The 25887-nt window shown below is 47.3% G+C and overlaps 1 protein-coding gene across 1 annotated transcript in view; it reads right to left on the reverse strand.

Annotated features, from left to right (window-relative positions):
* SLIT1 (slit guidance ligand 1) overlaps window positions 1-25887 on the reverse strand; it is a 173466-nt gene that overhangs the window by 137883 nt on the left and 9696 nt on the right. The window contains exons 2-4 of the mRNA XM_061402968.1: window positions 15309-15380; window positions 13045-13116; window positions 6636-6707 (exon numbers count right to left, since the gene is read on the reverse strand). Of these exons, the coding sequence (XP_061258952.1) occupies window positions 6636-6707; window positions 13045-13116; window positions 15309-15380 (216 nt within the window). The remainder of the gene's footprint in view (window positions 1-6635; window positions 6708-13044; window positions 13117-15308; window positions 15381-25887) is intronic.

A 25887-nucleotide genomic window follows, 5' to 3' on the forward strand; every position in this document is an offset into this window, starting at 1 on the left:
GTCTCTCATTGTCATGCTGATATAGCATAATGACCCCAGTGGGGGGAAAAAAATCTGTGACTTGTTCCAGTTGAAAAGGATTAGTAACGGATCTCTCAAAGGAGAAGAAACGTCACCAGATGAGAGACCAGAAACACCAAGCCCTGCCTCCCCTCTTACCCTCCTCCTATGGGGGGGTCCAGAGTGTGACTGCGCCAGACAGTCCCACTGCCCACAACTCATCCCCTTGGCCCAGGGGTGAATGCCTGGCCGAAGATGGGCCAATCGGATTCTTTCCCTAGAAATCTGGGCTGGGACCACAGACACAAGGGGATCTGAGCTCCAAAGTCACAGGAAGTAAGAGAGGAGTGACCATGGTGTCAACCAAAGTCACAGTGGAACTGAGATGCTGCTGGTAAACCTAAGACACTGGTCTGCCGGGAGAAGTGGGACAATAAAGTAGATGGTCAGAAAGAACTAGAAATACCCCTCACACCTCTGGTCCCCACTGTGCCTCGTTTCCTGTCAAGAGGAGCCCATGAGTCTGCTGCTGATGCCCTTACCATACCCCAGCCCACCCCAGACCACCCCACCAGCCTGCAGGTCCTGTTTCTGGAAGCAGGAATGCCCAAATGCTCCTCAGCCAGACCACTGGGAGAGTAAACAGAGATGTTTGGAATGCCAGATGCTCAAGTCAGTGGATTGGGGATGAGAAGGATAGAAAAGAATATTAGCAAGTAAGTCTTTAGGCACTTGCTCCTGCATCCTTCCCTATAACCATCACCAGGGGAAAAAATACAGGGTCCTGACACCAGGGATAAACATCCAGATCAATAAAAAGTCTTGTTTAATCATTTCTTCTCAGCATGTACCCGTTTTGAGATGACCTGAACTGAAGAGGCATCAGGAAGTACTGTCCCTGGTCATGAATTTAAGCTCTAGGCTGATCTACATGGGGAGTGCTGCACAGCAGTCCTCCCCAAAGTCACATCAGCCTGAACACCTGTACTCACAGGTGGGCTTAAGAAATATCAAGAGGAAACAAAATGACAGTCTACAGACTGGGAGAAAATATTTGCAAATGATGCTACTGAAAGAGATTAATTTCCAAGGTATACAAACAGTTCATCCAGCTTAATATAAAAAAAAAAAGTCCAATCAAAAAATGAGCAGAAGCCCTATATAGACTTTTTTCCAAAGAAGATATCCAGATGGCCAACAGGCACATGAAAAGATGTTCAATATTGCTAATTATCAGAGAAATGCAAATCAAAACTACAGTGTGGTATCACTTCACACAGTTAGAATGGCCATCATTAAAGAGTCTATAAATAATAAATGCTGGAGAGGACGTGGAGAAAAAGGAACCCTCCTCCTACCCTGTTGGTGGGAATGTAAATTGGTATAGTCACTATGGAGAAGAGTATGGAGGTTCCTTAAAAAAACATACTAAAAATAGTGTTACCATATGATCCAGCAATCCCTGGGCATATATCCAGAGCAAACTCTAGTTCAAAAAGATACATATACCCCAATGTTCATAGCAGCAGTATATACAATAGCCAAGACATGGAAGCAACCTAAAATGCCCATGAGTAGATGAATGGATAAAGATGTGTATATATAGTTAGTTAGTGTTAGTTGCTCAGTCTGATTCTTTGTGACCCCATGGACTGTAGCCTGCCAGGCTTCTCTGTCCACAGGATTTTCTAGGCAAGAACACTGGAGTGGGTTGCCATTTCCTTCTCCAGGGAATCTTCCTGACCCAGGAAGAACTCAGTTCTCCTGTATTGCAGGCAGATTCTTTACCATCTGAGCCACCAGGATATACAACAGAATACTACTCACTTATTAAAAAAAGAAATGAAATAATGCCTTTTGCAGCAACATGGATGGACCCAGAGATTATCATATTAGGTGAAGTAAGTCAGAAAGAGAAAGACAAATATGCTATAATATCATTTATATGTGAAATCCAAAGAAAATTATATAAATGAACTTATTTACAAAACAGACTCACAGACATAGAAAACAAACTTATGGTTAATTACTAAAGAGGATAGCAGGGGGCAGGAGGAGATATAAATTAGGGGTTTGGAATTAACATATACACACTACTATATAAAAATAAACAACAAGGACCTTCTATATTAAATATCCTATGATAAACCATTATGAAAAAGAATGTATATATATACATATATATATGGGTATAACTTGGCTATACAGTAGAAAGTAACATTGTAAATTGACTATACTTCAATTTTTCAATGGTTAAAAAGAAGAGGAGAGCTAGAGAAAATAGTCTCCCTTCATCCAGGCCAACAGTGCTCTGCATAAGGACTGGCTTAGTTAGGGACTAGATAGATAGATGGATCAACATATACAGTAACCACATATACAGTAGAATATAATTCAGCCATGAGAAAGAAGGAAACCCTTCCATTTGTGACAGCATGGGTGGCCCCCAGGGGATTATGCTAAGTGAAATAAGCCAAAGACAAATACTGCATGGTATCACTTATGTGTGTGTGTATAAGTTGCTCAGTCGTGTCTGAGTCTTTGCAACCCCACAGACTGTAGCCCACCAGGCTTCTATGTTCATGGGATTTCTCAGGCAAGAATACTGGAGTGCCATTTCCTTCTCCAGGGGATCTTCCCGACCTAGGGATTGAACCTGGGTCTCCTAGGCAGATTCTCTGCCATCTGAGCCACCAGGGAAGCCTGCTATCACTTACATGAGGAATCTAAAAAAAAAGTCAAATTCATAGAAGCAGAGTAGAAAAGTGGTTGCCAGAGGCTGTGGGATGGACAAATAGAGAGAGGCTGGTAACAGAGTACAATCTAATGTATGACATGATGACTATTGTTGAAACACAGTCCTAACATAATTGGAATTTACCAAAAAAGTAAAACTTGAATCCCTTCAAATAATATGTGAGATAATGGATACATTAAAGAACTAGATGGAAGCAGGGGACCCTTTCATCATGCATGTGTATATCAAATTATCACAGGACACACTTTAAGTAATTTCAATTTTGTTAATTATACCTTAGCAAAGCTGAAATTTAAAAATAAATTTAAAAGTTTTTAAAAATAAAATAAATGACGGAGGATCAAAGCAGTGTCCAGAACTTAACAGCAACAAGGGACTTGCTCCAAACCCTAGATGGTGAAGGGCATCCACGTGACCGAAGGGAAGAAAGTCAAAGCAGGTGAATAATGCTGGGAGAGTAGGGGCCAATGTGCAAAGGGCTAAGAGGGCTTAAGAGAAGGGAAAAGAAAAGCACAGAAGGAGACCAGGAGAAAAGATGTTCAGGATGAATTTTTGCAGAGAGTTAACAGAAGCAGAAGATATTAAGAAGAGGTGGCAAGAATACACAGAAGAACTGTACAAAAAAGATCTTCATGACCCAGATAATCACGATGGTGTGATTACTCACCTAGAGCCAGACATCTTAGAATATGAAGTCAAGTGGGCCTTAGGAAGCATCACTACAAACAAAGCTAGTGGAGGTGATGGAATTCCAGTTGAGCTATTTCAAATCCTAAAAGATGATTCTGTGAAAGCGCTACACTCAATATGCCAGCAAATTTGGAAAACTCAGCAGTGGCCACAGGACTGGAAAAGGTCAGTTTTTATTCCAATCCCAAAGAAAGGCAATGCCAAAGAATGCTCAAACTATCGCACAATTGCACTCATCTCACACGCTAGTAAAGTAATGCTCAAAATTCTCCAAGCCAGGCTTCAGCAATACGTGAACCATGAACTTCCAGATGTTCAAGCTGGTTTTACAAAAGGCAGAGGAACCAAAGATCAAATTGCCAACATCCACTGGATCATCGAAAAAGCAAGAGAGTTCCAGGAAAACATCTATTTCTGCTTTATTGACTACGCCAAAGCCTTTGACTGTGTGGATCACAATAAACTGGAAAATTCTGAAAGAGATGGGAATACCAGACTACCTGACCTGCCTCTTGAGAAACCTGTATGCAGGTCAGGAAGCAACAGTTAGAACTGGACATGGAACAACAGACTGGTTCCAAACAGGAAAAGGAGTACATCAAGGCTGTATATTGTCACCCTGCTTATTTAACTTAATATGCAGAGTACATCATGAGAAACGCTGGACTGGAAGAAGCACAAGCTGGAATCAAGATTGCCGGGAGAAATATCAATAACCTCAGATATGCAGATGACATTACCTTTATGGCAGAAAGTTAAGAGGAACTAAAAATCCTCTTGATGAAAGTGAAAGAGGAGAGTGAAAAAGTTGGCTTAAAGCTCAACATTCAGAAAAACGAAGATCATGGCATCTGGTCCCATCACTTCACGGGAAACAGATGGGGAAACAGTGGAAACAGTGTCAGACTTTATTTTTTGGGGTTCCAAAATCATTGCAGATGGTGATTGAAGCCATGAAATTAAAAGACGCTTACTCCTTGGAAGGAAAGTTATGAGCAACCTAGATAGCATATTGAAAAGCAGAGACATTACTTTGCCAACAAGGGTCCATCTAGTCAAGGCTATGGTTTTTCTAGTGGTCATGTGTGGATGTGAGAGTTGGACTGTGAAGAAAGCTGAGCGCCGAAGAATTGATGCTTTTGAACTGTGGTGTTGGAGAAGACTCTTGAGAGTCCCTTGGACTGCAAGGAGGTCCAACCAGTCCATCCTAAAGGAGATCAGTCCTGGGTGTTCATTGGAACAACTGATGTTGAAGCTGAAACTCCAATACTTTGGCCACCTCATGCAAAGAGTTGACTCATTGGAAAAGAGTCTGATGCTGGGAGGGATTGGGGTAGGAGGAGAAGGGGATGATAGAAGATGAGATGGCTGGATGGCATCACCAACTCGATGGACATGAGTTTGGGTAAACTCCGGGAATTTGGTGATGACAGGGAGGTCTGGCGTGCTGCAATTCATGGGGTCGCAAAGAGTTGGACTCGACTGAGCGACTGAATTAAACTGAAAGTTGTGATAACTCCCATAAGAGGCAGCTTGGAGAAAGGACAGAACAAGAGAAAACGAGAGCTGCTGGGGCTCAGTCAGGACAAGGCCAGCTGCCCACCAGGGACCAGTAGCAGCATGGACCTTGTGTGCAAGAGCTGGCCCCCAGGCTAAGGGGTTGCCTAGGCTGCTGGGAAGGATCTTGTGCCTTCAGCCATCAAGGAAAGAAAAGTCAAACCACCCTGGATGTGCCTGGCACCAAAGGGCCAGCCTACCAGTTATAGGGGGGCTGACAGAGAAGGCCTAGCTCAAGCCCAAGGGTGGCAAAGGCCAGCAGAAGAGATCCTCACTGAGAGATCGTCTCCACCTCTGTGGAGAGACCTCCAGGTCAGAAGAAGGAAACAGGAAGTGACCAGAGAGACAGAACTGAAAGGGACAGAACTGAAAGTTAGAGCTCCACCCTAAAACAAAACCTCGAAAGCAGGATCCATGAGAAATTCTGTGGCTGCCTTCAGACCACCAGGCTTACCAAGGAGCGGCAATCAGGACAGAGGTGGAAAGAACTAGCCATATTTAATCAGAGAAGAGAGATCAAGCTCCAGGCTCCACAGGCACACCTCTCAGCACTCTGCAGCCCCATGGTGCCGACCCCACCCAGCCTCCACCCCTTGTCTTACCCATTGCATCTCCAGACTTACATGCACCACCACCTACATGGGGTCCTATAAGCTTCTTCAGGGAAGAACCAGCAGCCCAGTATCTCACACAGTGCTCTGCTGGGCACACAGAAGGTCCAAACCAATGGTTTTTCAGGTTTGTTAATGATAACTAAACCTCCCAACTCAAAATTAAAAAACCTGAAAACTCCTCAAAATTGAACAAAAGTACTGTCCTTGATTGTTCTAGGTACTTACAGAAAGCAAAGCTAGAAAAATCAAAAATTATTAAAAACCTATTTAGGGTTCAAAGTTAAGAAAATGTTTCTAATACGCAGATGTGTCCGACAATGGAATTGGCTGCCCGAGGAGGTGATGAACTCCCCACTGGAAGTAGCCAAGCAAAGATTAAAAGACTATACATACACTAAGAGGCTGCAGAAGAGATTCCTTAGGTAATCTCTAAGGTCCTGTCCAACCCAAGATCCCACAATTGTACAGGAGAACAATTACAGACATATCTGGTAAATCATGGAGCCACAGAATTGGCCACTACATTTTAAACTTGAAAGAAACACATTTACAACAAATAAAAGCATGACTTCATGCTTTTAACAAGCTGGCAGACCTCATTACTCTGAGTTGAAAATAGATCCAAGAAGGGCTTATTTGAATGAATAAACCTTCCACCCAAGGCAGGTTATCAAAGGCAGCAAGAGATGCGTGAGAACTGTCCTCCCTATAAAGTCTGGCATCACGACTGGCAAGTGTGCCCACCCCAAGAACATCACCACACCACACTGCCAGGGGCAGCACACAGAACTGGACAGACTACCAATTCTATCTAGTGCTTGCCACAGAGAAATGTCCCTAAAAGCACTGCAGAAAGATGGCCTTAGATCACCCGGATGATGCCTGCCAGGTGAGGAGTGTGGGGGTCACGGTCATGGGAATGTCCAGGCTCCACTGACCACACACTGCTCCCCCACCCCCAACAGGGCACGGGATAAGACCACAGAGAGAGCTTTCATCCATGGAGCGTCACTCACAGCCTCGACAGAGCCTGGTTATTCTGGAACAGCAGCTCTGGTAACGTGTGCAACAGGTTCCGGTTGAGTCGTCTAAAAAAAAGAGAAGAGAGGAGAGGTTGGAAGTGGCCAAGCTGTCCAGGAAACCCAAATGACTTTTCAAAAAGCACAGGATTCAGAGTCAGAGGGCCCAGCGTTCAAATCCTAATGTGTCACTGTGTAACCCCAGGGAGTCACCTTCTCTGAGCCTCAGTTTCTTCATCTGTAAAGTGGGAAATCCACCATCCAACATTGGGGAGGATAAGAATAGAACATCTGAAAGCCCCTCAGTGGAGGACCTGACATGTCCTGTGCAGTCAGTAAAAAGAGCATCTTTCCTTCCATTATTCCATCCATGCCCATCATTATCTTCACTTTAGATTTCTAAGTCCCTGTATCAGGGACTGATTCAAATGTTATCTGTTTGTGAACTGGATACCTGACTACTCTTGAAATGTGAGATATACCCTAATGGGATAGGACTGACCACAGGGTTCTGATTCTTTATTGCTTTCATTCACATTTGGCCCAAGGATGATTCAACAGTTTTATTGCTTTAGGTATTTTTTTCAAATTGAAAATATCATTATAGATTTTTAAATTATTTATGAAAATGCATGCTTAATATTTTTGTAAAGCCTCAAATAGTAGAAGAGAAAGCATTAAGCCACCTGAATTTTTCTTACTCAACAATTTGCAGATGTCTTTCCATGCCAGACAGGCTTCCCTGGTGGCTCAGGCTGTAAAGAATCTGCCTGCACAAGAATATACAATGGAGAAAAGACAACTCTTTAACAAGTGGTACTGGGAAAATTGGTCAACCACTTGTAAAAGAATGAAACTAGAACACTTTCTAACACCATACACAAAAATAAACTCAAAATGGATTAAAGATCTAAATGTAAGATCAGAAACTATAAAACTCCTAGAGGAAAACATAGGCAAAACACTCTCTGACATAAATCACAGCAGGATCCTCTATGACCCACCTTCTAGAGTAATGGAAATAAGAAAAAAAAAAAAAAACATATGGGACCTAATTAAACTTAAAAGCTTTTGTACAACGAAGGAACCTATAAGCAAAGTAGAAAGACAGCCTTCAGAATGGGAGAAAATAATAGCAAACAAATCAACTGACAAAGAATTAACCTCAAAAATATACAAGCAACTCCTGCAGCTCAATTCCAGAAAACTAAACGACCCAATCAAAAAATGGGCCAAAGAACTAAACAGACATTTCTCCAAAGAAGACATACAGATGGCTAACAAACATATGAAAAGATACTCAACATCACTCATTATCAGAAAAACGCAAATCAAAACCACAATGAGGTACCATTTCATGCCAGTCAGAATGGCTGGTATCCAAAAGTCTACAAGCAATAAATGCTGGAGAGGGTGTGGAGAAAAGGGAACCCTCTTACACTGTTGGTGGGAATGCAAACTAGTACAGCCACTATGGAGAACAGTGTGGAGATTCCTTAAAAAACTGGAAATAGAACTGCCATCAATCCCACTCCTGGGCGTACACACTGAGGAAACCAGAATTGAAAGAGACACGCGTACCCCAATGTTCATCACAGCACTGTTTATAATATCCAGGACATGAAAGCAACCTAGATATCCATCGGCAAACAAATGGATAAGAAATCTGTGGTACATATATACAATGGAGTATTACTCAGCCATTAAAAAGAATGTATTTGAATCAGTTCTAATGAAGTGGATGAAACTGAAGCCTATTATACAGAGTGAAGTAAGGCAGAAAGAAAAACACCAATACAGTATATTAATGCATATATATGGAATTTAGAAAGATGGTAACGATGACCCTATATGAGAGACAGCAAAAGAGACACAGACGTATAGAACAGTCTTTTGGACTCTGTGGGAGAAGGCAAGGGTGGGATGATTTGAGAGAATAGGATTGAAACATGTTTATTATCATATGTGAAAAAGATCACCAGTCCAGGTTCAATACATGAGACAGGGTGCTCAGGGCTGGTGCACTGGGATGACCCTGAGGGATAGGATAGGGAGGGAGGTGGGAGGGGGGGTTCAGGATGGGGAACACATATAAACCCATGGCTGATTCATGTCAATGTATGGCAAAAACCACTACAGTATTGTAAAGTAATTAGTCTCCAATTAAAATAAATTAATTAATTAAAAAAAAAAAAAGAATCTGCCTGCAAAACAGGAGACCCGGGTTCGATTCCTTGGTCAGGAAGATCCCTTGGAGAATGAAGCAGCTACCCACTCAAGTATTCCTGGAGAACTCCATGGACAGAGGAGCCTGGCTGGCTATAGTCCATGGGGTTGCAAAGAGACGAGTTAGACACAACTGAGTGACTAACACTTTCACACTTTCGCTTTCTTTTCCATGCCAGACAATAGAGAATGACAAATCTATTTTTAATTATGTTACTTTTAGTATGTCCATCATTTCTAATTCTTCTATAGCTGGAAGATTATTTAGTACTATAGACATAGGCAGGAGTAAGAAGTTTGGTTCTGGAATGTGGCCTTACAGACAATGCAGAAAAAATTCAGACTTGTCTGAGGAAGGCAGTGAAGTTTAACCTGACTCATCTTGACACCTTCGGTAACCAATTCTCTGACACTGGAGTGCAGGATTCCTGCCCAACAGCAGGGCCTGTGGGAGGTGGGGGGAATGACACTTACAAAGTACAAAACCTTGGCACTCACACCATGTCTGTGGACCACCTTGCAGGAGCATCACCTAGGAAGCTGGTGAGAGAGGCGTGTCCCAGGCTACCCCAGACCTGTTGATTCGGGCTCTGCATCTCAACCAGATCCCCAAGGGCTCTGAGTGCACATCAAGGCTGAGAAGCACTGCAGTCTACTGTGTGTGGGTGCTCAGTCATGTCTGACTCTTCAACCCCACGGACTGTAGCCCACCAGGGTCCTCTGTCCATGGGATTTTCCAGGCAAGAATACTGGAATGGGTTGACATTCCCTCTTCCAGGGGATCTTCCTGACCCAGGGATCAAACCAGAGTCTCCTGCATCTCCTGCATTGGCAGGTGGATTCTTTAGCACTGAGCCACCAGGGAGCCCCTAGTCTACCATTTATTTTGAATTTCCCACAACCATCTCCTTTAACAGCTCTAGAGGATGATAAAGTAACTGGGCAAAAGCTTTCTTCTGCTGGGAGGGAGGAGGAAATATAATTTGACGAGCTGAGTCTCGTTGGTCTGTGGTTACCTCCTAGGAGGTCACCTTTCATCTGACATGTGAGAAAGGTACCATTTTCCAACACAGGACAGTTAGAGTTACAATCTTAGACCAGCTGGAAGAAGTTTACTTTAAAGGTCAGGCTCCTCGGGAAACACATCATTGCCTTGGGGGGAATAAAGGACCACCAATGTAATCCTTAAAGCAACAGGAGTAGATACCAGATCGCTCCAATTTCCTTAAGCTCATCCAATAAATTAATCCTATATTTACACTGCATGGTAATCACTGGGTTTTGTTTTGTTTTCCCCTAAGACTTTCTCACTTCCCTGGCTTCAGTTTCTGAAAAACACTTAAAAGGAAAAGACATTCAACTGCTAAAGTGGAAAATCAAAGGACACCAAAGGAGAGACCCAGCATGTGGAGTGACCTGCAGAAAGCTAAGAAAAATGGCAGGGGTAGTAAGGCCCCGACTGGCCTCATTCGTGCCAGGCACTGGGATAAATGCATTGTAGGCAGTACCTCAGCATCGGAGGGGAGGCAGAAGGGAAAGCTGACTTTCTCTCTTTTGAGTACAAAGCATGCACATAACCTCCCATCTCCTCCCCGAAATGACCCCGGAGAAAGTTTGACCATCGTCATCTCACCACGTGGCTGGGCTCTCAGGTTCTGAAGATATGTTTGTGGGCCTGGCTGAGCTGTCTCTTTGATAGCTGAGGGGAGTGGGATGTGAATGACTCCCCCAAGTCACCACCGAGTGGGAGAAGTTTCCGTGGCTCCCACTCCACATTACACGTGCTCCTCCCCCTCAGCCCACTCGGAGTGACTGAGTGCTCTGCCCCCTTCAACATCAAACAACCAAGCCCAGTGACCCACCATCCTCACGGCCGGCAGTACCACCTGCGTCTGCTTCTGGGCTCAAGTCTGTAACTACTTAAAAGAACCAATCATGTCTGTTCCCAAACCTGCTTATGCCAGAGATACTTATAATTATATAAATGAATAATGATTACATTGATGAATGAAACACTAGTGTGAAAAGAGAGTCATCTCTAGAAAAGCTGGTTGGCTGCCTTGGAAAGAATCACTATAACGAAAGATGCTAATTAAAGAGTTGTTGGGTAAAAGACTGGGGGGTGGCAGGGGGAGGTCATAAAAGAAATGCACAATTTCCCAGCCAGATTGCTTCCAAGGGCCCTCTAAAAATCTCACTCTGCCTTAAAGAACCTAAAAAGTAAGACATTGGCAAAAATTGAAAGAAAGAAAAAAAACACGGAGCCAGGTCAGCAAATGCACATAAGTTTTCACATCAAATGGATAGTTTCTATGACTCCCTACTTTATCCAGCTTTTATGATTAACTGATCCACCACTGGTCTCCAACAAGTCAGAGGAGAGGGTGTGGGCCATCCACAGCCGGCACTGGACTCCCCAGGGACAGAGCTGTCACATACCACAGGAACAGTCTGCCATGCAGCTGCTGGTGACTCACCCAGGAAAAAAGAATAGGAAAAGGAGAGAAGGGACAAAAGTCTCCAGCTACATGTCATGACTCAAAAAAGAGGATCCCGCCCACGCTTGGGTGTCAGCAGCAGGTGTGGCGAGGGCCACCAGTCCTGGCTACATTCCTGCCCACCTCTTCTCTTCCCGCAGGCCATGGCAGCCCCGGAGCCAGAGCTGAAATGCGTAAGGACCAAATCACCCCACAGAGAGGTCGTGAGCATGTCTTTTGCTCTGAGCCTTGGAAAGAAAATAAACATGGGACGAAATATCTGTTGTAGCTCTGGGTTCCTTATGGCTCAGTTTTAGACCCGGATAAGAAAAAGTTCAGCTTGGTTTTTCTCCAGGCTACAGGAAAGCAATGAGACAATCATCTTCTTTCCATTTACTTAATACCTAATTTTCTTTGAAGTAAAAGAAGAAAGTGAGGTGTTAGATTACAGCCATTAAGCGCTCAGACTTTGGCGGCAAAATGATCTGGATTCTAATCCCCTCTTCTGCATTTAATCACTTAATAATCATTTAATAAGGCAAGTGCCTTAACTTTTGTGCACCTCCGCTTCTCATCTGAATGACACCGCTGACCACAGTGTTGTTTTAAGGATTAAATGAAATATTGGAGGACAAAGTATTTATCTTGGTGCCTGGCATAGAGTAAGGCAATCGATAAAAGCTATAATTATCATCATAAACTCACTGGGGGGAAAAAATCCACAAAAAAAGAAAGCACAAAGAATAAAATTAAAGTTAGCTGTTATTCCACCACTCAAAGTAATGAGAGCTAACAATCTCAATTGCTTTCTTCCTCTTGTATTCTGCACACATACAAGTTGATTTCATTTAAACAAAAGTCACTTCCTCCCTTTCCCACTTAACATTATATTAAGTGTGGACACATTCCTATGGCCTTAACAGTTCTTCAAAAATGTGGTTTTATACCTTACATCTCCACCAGAATGGCTGTTTCCAACTTTTATTATATTTAACTAATGTGCAGTGAATACCCTGATATACATATTTTCAGTTCTGTTTCTGATTATTTCCTTAAAATAAAATGGACTTTCTGATTCAAAAGGCATGAACTCTTGACACCTGCAGGCAAACCAAAGCAGAAAAACGAGGCCAGTGGCCAACCCCACCTCACCCATACCACATTCCTTTTTTTTCTCATTATTGCCAATCTGAAATGCAAAAATTGATCAAGAACTATTTTCAAACTCAAAAGTCCCCAAAGGAACAAAGGATGCAAATCAGAGAATACCACCTTCAATTCTGTGCTGTAGCCCCAAGCGCCCCAGACACTGCTCCTGGGACATCCCTGCAGTTGGTCCCTTGGGCACCAGTGCTTCCTTTAAAGCCACACAAATCAATGACTGGTTACGTCTTGGGTATAAGATTATAGGAAGGAATTTCGCTTCCTCTGCACTGTGTGGATTTTTTGCCATAATGTATTTTCAGGGAAAAACAGCAGAGATTGCTGTGCTTAGAATGTGGGGTGGGGACCTCTCCAGCTTGTCTTTGCCATCATCTCATGATGACGCTGCAACCCCTTCCACGCTGCCGCTGCCCCTAGCCCCCTGCAGGCAGGAAGCAGGCTGGGTGTGCAGCAGTGGCTCCTCCCAGAAGGCTCAACTTGCTTCAGTCCCCTCTGCCAGCCCCCACCGCCTTCCTGAGCCAGCACCCATGGATACTCACAGCCGCTCCAGCTCCTTCATGTCATCAAAAGCCCCCCGTTCCACCACTCCAATCTGGTTCTCCATCAGCTGCCTGGGGAAGCAAAGAGACAAGGACAGCTCCAGGATAGTGGACAAGGACTCCTAGAAACAGCTGGCACGAGGGAGTGAAACAGGAGCAGTGCCCGAGACTACACACTCCCGAGCCCTGACCTGAGTTAACACTTCTTCCCAGCTTCGCAAATTTCCAACACTGGCTCCTCAGCACACTCAGCCCCGACAGCAATTTGTGCTTCCAGCCCTGACCAGTACTGACCCTCTGAAGCTGTTAGCATGGCAGAAGGCCATGGGGAACAGAGCATTAGGCCATTGCTCCAAAGGCAAGCTCGGGGAAGCCGGCGTCCAGACAGCAGGGGCTAGCTCTGCACTCCTGGTGCACACGCCCTTCTCCGGCCCAGAGGGCACACATCCATGGGGCAGAGCAGGGGAACCAACCAGTAGTGGGGGGAAGGGAGCTTGTGCCAACTGGGCACAGCCCACACATGCAACAAACACACTCTGCAGTTGGCAGACGACACCCCCTCTGCCAGCGCCCCCACTCTGCCTGGCCACATCTGCTGCCAACTGAACCACCTGGCTCGGGGGAACTCTGCCCCTCCTCACCGCCAACGCTCCCTGAAACCCAGGGCATCTGGCTGACAGGGCAGCATTTTTCACCAGCAGATCACTTGCTGCACAGTAATTTCTGAGCTCATTGAGTATGTCTTTCTCCCATGTTTTCCCCTCCTTCCCCTCAAGCAGGTGGCTTATGGGGTCCCACAAGGGCCTCAGATGAGGTTTGGGGCAGGGCAGGGGGCAGAAACTGCTACTGAACTCTTATCTTCCTCTGCTTTGTGTCCAAACACCTGGGCTGTTGAGGAGGTTACGCTGGAGTCTGGGGATCGGGTGGGGGGGGTGGGGTAACACCAAGATGGAAAGGGGGCTTCCCCAGACTCAGAGGAGTTTCCTGGAACCTGGGAAGGGGTCAGAGTCAGGGGTTCTGGAGAATCAGAAACCCCTTCCACAGTGATGGACAGCTATGATCCCAGAGAGGATCAACCACAGGCTCATCAGCTCCTCCAAGGATCTTCCGAGCCACAAAGTCAATCGCTCTGAAAGAGCTAGGGCCCAGGACCCCTGAATTACCCAGGGAGTAAGGAATGAGGGACCCTAGGACCATAATGAATTTCCTTGCCAGCCAGGTGGGGTGTTGAAACTGGCTCAAAGTAGAAACTGAGTTGAAGTAGAGAAAATAGAGAACTGCAGTTCTTCCCTGCACACCTGAGTTTGTAGGCTGAGACATTCAGAGCAGGAGACATGAAGGGATCCACCCCTTCCCCTCACTCCTCACCCCTGCCCAGCCTGACAAGGCAGGTGCCATGGGTAACTCCTTTGCTGGCTGGTGGCCAAGCCCAACAAAGCCATACCTGCCACCTCCAATGTCTGCCACTGCCAGGCACCTGAAGGGGTAACCTCCGTCCTCAACTGCCCCCCATAACCTCCTCCTCAAATCAAGGGGTCTGTGGCCTCGCTGGGAAGTCTTTCTGGGGCACAAGTTCAAAAGAGCTGTGGAGACTGTTATAGACTGCATCAGGCCATTCTCCTCCCCAGAATTCATACACGAAAGTTCTTGGGATTCTGTTTAGAGGTAAGGCCTTCAGGTACAGAATTAAGGCTAAATGAGGTCTTAAGGGTGGGGCCCTAGTCTGACAGGACTGGTATCTTCATAAGAAGAGACACAGGGATATCCCTGTGCACACACATAGGAAAGGCCACTTGAGGACACAGCAAGAAGGTGGCCAGGAGCAGAGGCCTCCCCAAACCAACCCCGATGGCATCCTGGCCTTAGACTTCTAGCCCCCAGAACTGTGAGAAAATTAATTTTTGTTGTTTAACCACCCAGTCTGTGGCCTTTTGCTATGGCAGCTTGAGCAGACCTGGTCTTCCCTCACCCCAGCAGCCAGCCAATGGACAAGGCAGACCCATCTGCCCAGGCTCTGCCAGGCAGGGGCCACTGGTACCCGCTCCACACCCAGTTTTCTCAGTTATGTGTGAGGCAGTGGCCACTGTGGGTCAGGACTTAGCAGCACCTCGACCTACTGCTCACGTCACCCCAAGACTGACTACACAGGGTAGGGGCCCCGCTGGCCTACAGCCCTAGGATCCACAGTCATGGCTCTACCATGAGACCACTACTGAGCGGGGAGGGCAGGAGGAAGGTTACAAGGGGTGGCATCTCATACTCACAGCACCCGCAGCTGCTTGAGTCCCGCGAAGTCGTTCTTGTGGATCCGAGTGATGTTGTTGCCATTGAGTTCCCTGGTGGAGGAGAGGAGAGAGGGAGATGGTGAGCTGCCCGTGGTGGGCCTCAGGCCGGCGCTTAGCTCCAGGCTGCCTCTCCACGTGGCTCAGTCATCTCACCAATGAGACTGGGTGCTTCCAGCCAAGCTCCAGGACCCCAAGTCTATGTTGTCCTAGCAAGCTGGGGGCTCCCCTGGTGGTCTAGTGGCTAGGAGTCTGCATTTCCACTGCTGGGGGCATGGGTTCAATCCCTGGTCAGGGAACTAAGGTCCCTCATGCTGAGTAGTGCAGCCAAAAAATAAAAAATAAATAAAAAATTTTTAAAAATAAACTAAGACCTCTTTGCAGCAGATGTTCAACCAACAGGAACACTTAGGGGCCAGGCTCACTACTGGGAGTGCTCCAGAACACCAAATCATGGCTTTTGCCTTGAAATAGCTCAGTCTCATTGAAAAGACAAGACATTCACACAGGAAAGAACTTGGAAATTAGTTAGAGAGGCTCTTCAGGCAGAATCACCACTGAGCCTCAGTTTCCTCATCTGTAAACCGGGGATAATAACTGTTTATCTCACAGGATTAAAATAAGGCATAAACAAGTAAAAAGCGTGGCCCACCCGTGGAAAGCGCCCCTTTGGGGGTACCACTGCCATCACCTGGCCGCCCTGGCTCCCATGAGTCATCCATAGTCAGAGCGGGAAACAGCAGAGGGGGCCATGACACTAAAGGAGCTGAGAAAGTGGGACTCAAGCTGAGGCCCCAAAGACAAGGCAGAGCCACCGCAAGAGAGATGGAGCGAACGTTCCAGGGAAGGAGAAAATCCGGAACGTGTGGCTATCAGGGGAGGAGACGCTGAAGGTTGGGAGCCATGGGAAGCAGGATTGGGGGAAGGTGGGTTCTGATTGAAGCGGGCCTGAGAAAGCAAGCAGAGGACAGACAGGGAGCCAGCGTGGCTCCAGACAGGAGCTGCTTGAGACCAGTCCTGCAGAGGGGACAGGAGGACAAGGCCCAGGCAGGGAGCCCCGATCCCACGACTTCAGTGGCTCCTCCCCTCACACCGTCCTGGCCTCCAGCTCTTCCTCCCTCCCAAGGCCATGCTCCTCCCTTGGCCCTCCTAGTCACGCCCTGGGCACCCTGGACATGGACCCCACTCCAGAGGCCGACTGGCCTCACCTCCTTCCCCCTTTCACCCAGCCTCCCAGGAAAGCTCACTCAGCCTCTGCAGGCCATTCCTCTTCATGGGAACCTGGTCCAGCCTGGGAAAGGGAGGCCACTCCAGGGATCAGGCACTCCACTCCTAAGAGAGTTTGTCCATGGAGCCACACACAGTGGCCTCTCACTCAGGCCCAGCTCCAAACCCAGCTGTCACCTTCACACCTGACCTGTCTTCCTGTGCAGCCCTGTGCTCCCAGTCACACGGCCTCCTCCTCTTTCTCACCATCATCATGGTCCCCGACACACTTAACAACAACCCAACAGCACCCACCCCAACACACGCAAACACACCACACACACACACAGAGTTCCCTGCAGCCCAGTCTCCTCATTTACCAACTTTGGTCAAAGGTTCCAGCTGTAGCCACTGTCCCAAGCCAAGTCCAAGCTACTTTGAAAAACACCAAGTTCCCTTTCCTAAAAGTGTTTTGGAAGTGTGATGTTCTAGAGTTGCTTCCACCAAAAACAAGGTGATATCTAGGAGCTGGGCTTTGTGTGCACCCTCACAAGACGCTGAAAGGCAGTTACTGTGTCTTACAGATGAGAAGAGAGTCTCAGGTGCAGCACCTTCACGAGGTCACATCCGGTGATGAAAGAGCAGGGATCCCAACCCATGGTCATCGGATCCTGGAGCCCAGCCTTCTTCCTCCCACCAGGCCAGGGTCTCTCCCCAGGTTGACAAGCTGGTAATTCATTCAACCCATCACTGTCTCTGCCCTTCCCCTGAGCCTGGCTCCTGATCCTTCAGAGCAGCTGGAAAAACTTGTTCCCTGCTCCTTACCTTTTTTCTAACAGGATCTCTCTAAGGGGCTTGAGGCCTGTCCAAGGTAACAGAGCCCTTCCTGCTGTAAATGCTAGGGATGCCTTCTCCACTCAAGACAGGTTCTTTTGAAAGTAAAGGACTCTTTTTGTTGAACTAAACACTCTCCCCTGAAACAGCCACCTCTGAGCCTCTCTTTGCTGCTCCTTCTGTAACATGACCCTGCTTCAAACAATGAGAATGTCTTCTTGAAGTCCTGAAACCTGGTCCCCTCCTTTGGGCTGTCCTGTTGAAACTTTCATCCCTGAACCCCAAACCTCAAGGTTGTTGATTATAAAGTTACGTTAGCGTTGATTATAAGCACAAAAATATGAAATTTAAGTGGAGGGCGACAGAGCAGCACTTCGTTAAGTTTCAGTGCCTCTGTGAAACTGAATGCCATGCAGCCATTGAAAATGGTAGAGATTCCTTTGTGTTGACCAGGGAAGACTCCTTGATGCAGCACTTGGGAAAAGGGTTTCAATACAGCTTGCATGCCCTGAGCCCCCTTATGTAAAAACTCACAGGCTATAAGTAGAGGTCGATGCACAGAATGAGTTTGCTGGGGGCGATTTGCCACATTTCTTTTTTCTATTTTGTTTGAATTCTTAAGAGATCTATATTTTTTTAAGCCAACAAAATTGGCAAGTTATGGCACTGAAAAATAAGAGCAATATGTGTACTTTATTGAATTTTTCCAATTTCCTGAAGAATAAAGAAAAAATTCAAATCATACATAAGCTCATCACCCAGAAAGAACCCCCTGTTAATATTCTGGAATATTTTCTCTCAAGCCTTTGGATACAAGTATTATATTGTGGAGATAATTTGACAAATATTTTTTGAAGACTTGCTATTCGCAAAGCATTTTGCAAGGTTCTAAAGATACAACAGTGAGACGTAAATGGTATACACATCTTCTACAATGTCATCCCCTGCTCAATCTCCACTTATGATTTTGATCGAAATGAAGGATCCCCTTCATTGGATATATCAAGTAAAGGGGCATGCCCTGATTCCTTGTTACTGGAACACATGGACTGTTTTGATATTGTTCAATAATAAATGATACCACATAAAGTTCAGTGGGCATTTGGGAGGAATATGTTCCTGGAAACGGAATTACTCAGCCAAAGGTCATGAGAAATCTGTTGAATTTTACAATCATTCACTCATTCCTTCTCATGGCAACCATGGTTCATCAAGCAATTGACTACAATAATTATTCAATTCACAGACAGCAAAATGAAGCAAAGACAGATGTTAAGACGTGTCTGAACAAGGCAGAACCCAAATGGAGCTTAGAATCCCTGAGGATGGAACTCCCATATGCAGGCAGACTGTGGAGGAGGGTCGAAGGGGACTGTGATGATGCTCTTATTTATCTGCCTCTCTCCTCGCCTTTGCCACCAGGCTCCACTGAGCAGACTCTGGGGTGCGTTCCTCAGCCATCAATGGACTCCAACCTCTCCTCCTCACTTCCTGCACCCCTTCTCCACTCCAGAAAAGACCTGGGACAGGCAGACAGAGGAGGACAATGGTGCAGACAGCAGAGCAAACGCAGCCCTTCTCTCTGGAGGCCCTGCTGGCGGCTTCCAGGCAAGAATGTCGACAGAGGTCCGCCCACCCCCTCCTGGCCTCCCCCATCAGCCTTGCTCTCTAACCCAGAGTTAAACCGAGAGCCTCTTCTCAAGGGAGAGCCCTCAAGAAGACAGCCTGTGAGGCAGGCGCAGCTCTCATTGGGCTCCAGGTCCCGGGCTGCAGTTTAAGAAGTTATAACGGCCACTTAGCCTGACAGAATGGCCTCCACTGTCCCCATTCTCTCCCCACAACCAGGCGGCCCACCAGGATCGAGTTTTCAACCTGGCAAGGCCACTTCCCCTGGAACCCTCCGCACAGGCTGCTGGAATGAGGCAAGGAGGTCATTTTTCGCCAGTGCCTGATTCCTATAACAGGTGGTCTTGAGTGTTGCCATGGAGACCCCTCCCCGGCAAGCCGCCTGGGAAAAAACGGAGTAACTACTGTGACCTTCAGACCTTTGCATCCAGAGTAGCCAAATGGGGTGGGCCCTCTCTGAGGGCAATTCCCAGCCTCGCTTCTCAGGAAGAAGTTAGGATGCAGAGCTACCCTGGGCTCCCCAAGGTTCCTGCCACCAGAGCCCACATCCAGCACTTCTCTCTACTGGGCACCTCTGTGTGCAGGCTCTGAGCCACCTCTAAGCATACTTCATTTCATCTCACCACACAGAGTAGCCTACGAGATGAATCATGTTGATAAGGAAACTGAGGCAGAAATTGGTGACGAAATTTCCCCCGTGCCACGCAACTCATAAGCAGTGGGGTTGGGACCAAACCATACCCAGGCCACTGCACGTCCAGCTCTTTCCCCTTCATCACAAGGTCTTGCGTTGCTGGATTTTGTGTATCCCACCCCTCACCTTGAGCAACCGTGCCTTGGACAGAGCTGAGAACAGCTTAGATAGGACATCCTGGAGCCCTGTGATAAGGCCATGGGCTCTACCCAAGCCACACTGTCAGGTGGCTAAGAGCTCGGGCTTCAAAGCCAGATTATCCAGCTTCAAATTCCTGCTCTACCATCTCTAGCTGTGTGACCCTGGGCACAAAGTTCAACTTCTCTGTGCCTCAGGTTCCCCATTTGTAAAATGAAGACAATGATAACACCCACCTCTTAGAGATGTGGTGAGGTTTAAATGAATGACTTGACTACGTCTAAAGCACCAAGAGCAGTGCCTGGCAAACATAAATGCTCTCTACATCAATATTGCCTGATGTGATTACTCTTACTACTACTGTTGGTGCTGTTTTGTTTCCCACAAGGACCATAGCCCCACTAGAAGGCTGGTGCTGGCCTAGCTGGACCACGCTGAGCAGGGAAGAGCCAGCTGCTCCTGCCCTGCAGACCCTCAGATGCTGCAGATGCCGAGACGGTCTTCCCTCTTCCAAAAGTTGAGTCTGCATCCATCCTCCTCCCCGATCCTTCTCACCAGGAGGAAAGACACTCCAGTGGCAAATGGCCCTGATTCCCATCTGTTCCTGTGTGGTCTCAACCTGAAAGGAAAACCTCGGTGGTAAAAGATTTTGGAGAAAATCCTCTAAAGCAAAATTACCAAGGAAAAAACAAAAACACACCAGGATTTCTTGAATCCTCTCAGGAAACAAGAATCTGATCCCCAGCGTCTGGGTGTTTGTGATAAACCAAAAGAAACCCTTAGATTTCCTAAAGCTGCACGAGTAAACACCCTGCGCCCCTGTTGGGGTATTCTGGGGGCTCCTCGAACTTCACAAGCATTTCTCACGGCGCCGGGGATGGGGGGTGGAGGTAAGGACCGCCACTCCTGGCGCTGGTTACCCCATCAAGGGCCAAAATCTACAGTGTTGATGGGGAGGCTCAGCGCCCTCTAAGTTCCCTTCCTGCCAGGTCTCCAAAAACTGAACACACACACTCTGTGAATGAGACAAGCCTCGAGGCTGGGGGACTGTATTCCTTAGTTCCTTTGAAATCCTACCCTGGCCAAATCCATAGCCCTGAGTGTCTGTATAGTCAAATGGGAGAACCCAGGGAAGGAAGAACTTCCCTGCCCAGCTGCTGCCCCCACAGCAGCGGAGGGGCCCCCCACCCCCACCTGCGGGTGGATGGGCTGCAAGGAGCGCCCAGGGTCACACAAGCAGGCTCCCCTCATTCCCTCTGGCTCCCTTCCAATCTGTTCTCCAGGCCACAGCCAGAGTGACCTTTTCAAGATGCAAATCTGATCATGTCACTCCCCACTTAAGCCCTTCAATGAACCCCCATTGCTCTTGGAATCAAGACAAAATCTCCTTAACATGGACTTCAAACTCCCATGTGGCTGCCCCCATGTTCCGTATTCCGATTGGTGCCCTTGGATGGCAGGGCCTTTGAATTTGCCATTCCCTCTGCCTACACACTCCCTCCTTCCTCATTGACTAACTAAATCCTCCCAATTGGTCCAGGCTCCCCACATATGCCCACAGGGCACTCCCTCTGCTCTGCAGCCCCCATCAGGGGCAATTTTACATGGATCTGGGGGGTTCCTTGACTGATGTCTCTACCCCCCTGCCAGGAGGGTATAAGCTCCCTGAGGACACAGGAGGTCAGTTTTTCCTCCTTATTGTATCTCCAGGGCCTAACACAGTACATGCACCCAATACCTGAGAGATGTCTCAGTAAGTATTTCTTGAATCCAAGAATAAATTTGCATTAAAACTGACATATTCCAAATAGCATTGGGTTGGGTGGGTTTTCCACGTTTCTCAACTCCTTGACTCAAAAAAAAAAAAAGAAAAAGAAAACTGACACTAATTATGAAATACTCTCCCCAAATGGGCATCCACCAAGGAAAGCTTTACACACAGAGAACACTGCTGTTTCACCAACAACTGTTCCATAGCCCACAGGTTAAAAGGCTGATTTTTCCTCAGTCCACTTGTTAGAAACATACCAGCCCCCTGGCTTCAGCCGCCCTGCTCCTCCACTTTCAACAACCAGCTCTTCTCTCTCAGGGCCTTTGCTCTCCTTCTCCCCACCAACACCCACAGCTAGCTCAGCCCTCATGTCCTACAGGCCTCAACTCAAATGTCAAAGACACTCACTTAGCTCCTCCTCCAGATCTAGACGTGTGTTTAATACGAGGTCTTTTGGTAACGGCCAGCCTCCCCTGACAGGCTATGAGAGGCAGAGGCCACATCTGTAAGCCGTCACCTGTGAGGGTGCCTGGCACACAGTAGGTGTTCACTAAGTAGAAGCTGGAAGAACAATCCTGCCCAAGGAGCCTGGCTGCTGCCCACACATCGCAGCTGAGGCCTGGCATGTACTCCCATCAGCTCCCAGCCTTCCCCATAGTCCTCAAGCCTCAGTGGATCATGACCCAGAGGCTCCTCCACCCCCTCAGTGGAGCCCATGGGCCTGGCGCTAACTCCAGGACTGAGGCCGCTCTCCACCATGTAACGAATCAAGAAACCCCAAAGATGAGAAGTCAGGGGCCCTGCACCGGAGCTGATCTGCTACACATCCTGGTCTGCCCAGACTCCTGGACTCCCATCTTGTTTCCTTGGCTTGAGGACTAGCGATATCTATGCTGTCACAAGCATGGGGCTCATTTAAGCCTCATAATAGCACCTGGCTGTGACATAAAGCATTTAAGTAACGGCTCAAGATCAGCCAGCTGGTAAGTAGGTTGAGAACATAAGACTTTGAACCCTAGAATGTCTGACTCCAGGGTCCAGGTTTTGGGGTGTTTTTTTTAAATTTAATTGCTATAAAATACGTATACCAAGATTTGTCATTTAACCATTTTTAAGTGCACAGTTCAGTAATGTTAAGTACATTTGCACTGTTGTACGACAGACCTCCAGAACTTTTTCATTCAGTGAAACTGAAACTGTACACCTGTTAAACACGAACTCCCTGCTCCTGACAACCACTTTTGTCTGAGAATTTGACTACTCTGGGTATCTCAGATAAGGAGACCTGGCTTATTTCACAATGTCCTCAGGGTTCATCCATGGCATAGCATATGTCAGAATTTCCTTCCTTTTTAAGGCTGAATAATATTCCATTGCATGTCTACAGGTTTTGTTTATTTATTCATCCATCAGTGGATACTTGGGTTGCTTCCACCCTATTGTGAATAATCCAGCTATGAACAAGGGTGTACAAATATCTTTGAGATCCTGCTCTCAATTCTTTTGGGTATATACCCAGACATGAACTTGCTGGATTGTATGGTAATTCTTTGTTTAACTTCTTAGGAATCATCATACTGTTATCCACAGCAATTGCCCTGTTTTACATTCCGAAAAACAACTCAAAAGGGCTCCAATTTCTCCACATCCTCGCTGCCACTTGTCATTTCCTGGTTTTTTATAGTAGCTGCCCTAATGGGTGGGAGGTGATCAGGGCTCAGCAACTAATCCCAACTCCATGGTGTATTCTGTTCTGAGGCCCAAAGTGCACCCCAGTCCCTTCACTATTGAGGTCCAATTTTCTTCTTGCCAATGCCATTCTCAGGTCTGTGGCCTGCCCCGAAACCACAACCCTAGAGCCAGGCCCCACTTCCAGCCACCAAGCCTCCATGTCCAGCACCTGCAAGCCCCCTCTCCACTCATTGCCCACCCCAGGCCCCTGAGAGGGTACCCACCAGCTAACTCCCTGACCCTGACCTTCACCTGCAACACCAACTGCCGGCATTCCCCAGCCCCTCAGCTGGACACCCCTCCCCATGCCAGCTTGCAACTTGGCTCCAGCCAGTAAACATGTGCAAGCAAAAATCAATCTTGGCCCCTTTACACCCTAGGGCTGAGCCCTGACAGAGATTTTGTAGGTGCTAAATCAATGTCTGATGAATGAATGAATAAAGCCAGGCTTTATCAAGATGGATTGTCAAATTTAAAAATTAAATACAGGATTTCCCTTATGGCACAGTGGATAAGAATCCGACGCCAGTGCAAGAGACACAGGTTCAAAGTCTGATCCAGAAAGATTCCACATGCAGTGGAATAACTAAGCCTGTGTGCCACAACCACTGAGCCCAAGAGCTGCAACAGCTGAAGCCCGTGGACCTAGAGCCAGTGCTCCGCAACAAGAGAAGCTCACACACCACAATGAAGAGGGATCCCCACTTGCCACAGCTAGAGAAAGCCTGCACCCAGCAATGAAGACCCAACACAACCAAAAAAATAAATAAGTTGAAAACAAAAACGAACACATCTCAGAGCCTCGAGTCTCAGAGCACCTCTTATCAGCTGGCTGTTTGACCGAGGACAGATGGCTCCACCTCTCTGAACCTTTACATCTACGAAGCTGTGGTTAAGTACAGCTGGCTTTTCTCCCCCTTTTCTTGGGGTTCCAACTCCACAAAATCAACCAACCACAGATCAAAAATATTCAAAAAAAAAAAATTCCAGAAAGTTCCAAAAAGCAATGTTATTTACATTGTATTTACAATAGGGGCTTCCCTGGTGGCTCAGATGGTAAAACGTCTGCCTGCAATGCAGGAGACCCGGGTTCGATTCCTGGGTCGGGAAGATCCCCTGGAGAAGGAAATGGCAATCCCCTCCAGCACTCTTGCCTGGAAAATCCCATGGACGGAGGAACCTGATAGGCTACAGTCCATGGGGTCACAAAGAGTTGGACACGACTGAGCGACTTCACTATATAGTATTTATCTCATATTAGGAATGATAAGTAATCTAGAGATGATTTAAACTACAGGAGAGGATGTGAATAGGTGACATGCAGATGGTATACCATTTTACACAAGGGACTTGAGTGTGGGGGATTTTGGTACCTTGGTGGTGGTGGGTGGGTGTATGTACTGGAACTAGTCCCTCGGGATACTGAGGGAAGATTGTAATGCCTTCCTCCCAGGACGATTATGAGGAGTGAAAGTGGACGCTGAGTAAAGCATCTGGGTCGGAGCCTCCGCACAAAATAAGGGCTGTGGATGGTGACCACCAACACCACCACAACTCCCTCCCTGATGCTCTCCACCTCTGCTCTTTGACCTGGCATAGGTCCATCCCGCCCCCTCGCCCCAGGGCTCGGCCTCCTTTCCACAGTCGCCTCCTGCTCCCTCTCCCTGCTACGGGACTCCCATCCACCAGCCTCTCTGCAAACATCTCTGAGCGGCTTCCCGCAGAGCTCCTGCGCTTGTTCTCTCCTCCTGCAGCCTGCCTCACCACCTACTCGCTCCCCACCATCTGCTTCCGCCTTCCACTTCTCCCGGGAAACCGTTCTGCCCATCTTTGCCAGTGACCCCCAGTCACAGCCCCAGAGCGTTCCTTGGCCCTCGTCCTCAGACAGACTGGCTGCTCTCCACACGGTTAACCCTCTCCCCCGCCCCATCTCCAAACGCCTTCTTCAGCTTTGGCAGTAACTGCGCCGCCCAGGTGGGAATCACAAACGTTGAGTCAGGACCCCTGAATTAAATCCAGATGAAAGCGCTTCTTGCTCCTCCCCAGCTCCTCCCTGGTGGCTCTCCCTTCCAGCTGCCCTTTGGGCAGTCTTCCTGCCTTCAACGAATGCACTTTCTTTACCAGGAAACCCCAGCACCAATTAGTGTTTCACAGCTCCTCCCACAGCCAAATCACCAAAATGGCCTTTGCCTTTAAGACCTGCTGACTCAACAACTCTGGGACAGGCCTGGGAATCTGCATTTACACCAGCTTCCCAGGAGATTCTTTTTTCCCACTGCCCTCATGGATTCCTCCACTTCCCCAGGAGACCCTCCCAACTGTCTCTTCAGTCTGAACACTCAACAGAGGCACCTTCCCCTGTTCCTACCTCTAGGGTTATTTTTTTCACGTAGTTTTTATTGGCAATTCAAACGAAAGAAGAGAAGCCAATTTCACAGCTTCTCCTCAAGGATCAGTCACCCTCGCCAACTGTACTCTGCAAGATCATTCTCCCAGGCTTGGGCCATGGAGTCACTCATGATGGTCGCATCTGCTCTTTCTGCACTCTCAGCCTCAACCCA

Source organism: Bos javanicus, chromosome 26 (assembly GCF_032452875.1).
Source record: "Bos javanicus breed banteng chromosome 26, ARS-OSU_banteng_1.0, whole genome shotgun sequence".
Lineage (NCBI taxonomy): Eukaryota > Metazoa > Chordata > Mammalia > Artiodactyla > Bovidae > Bos > Bos javanicus.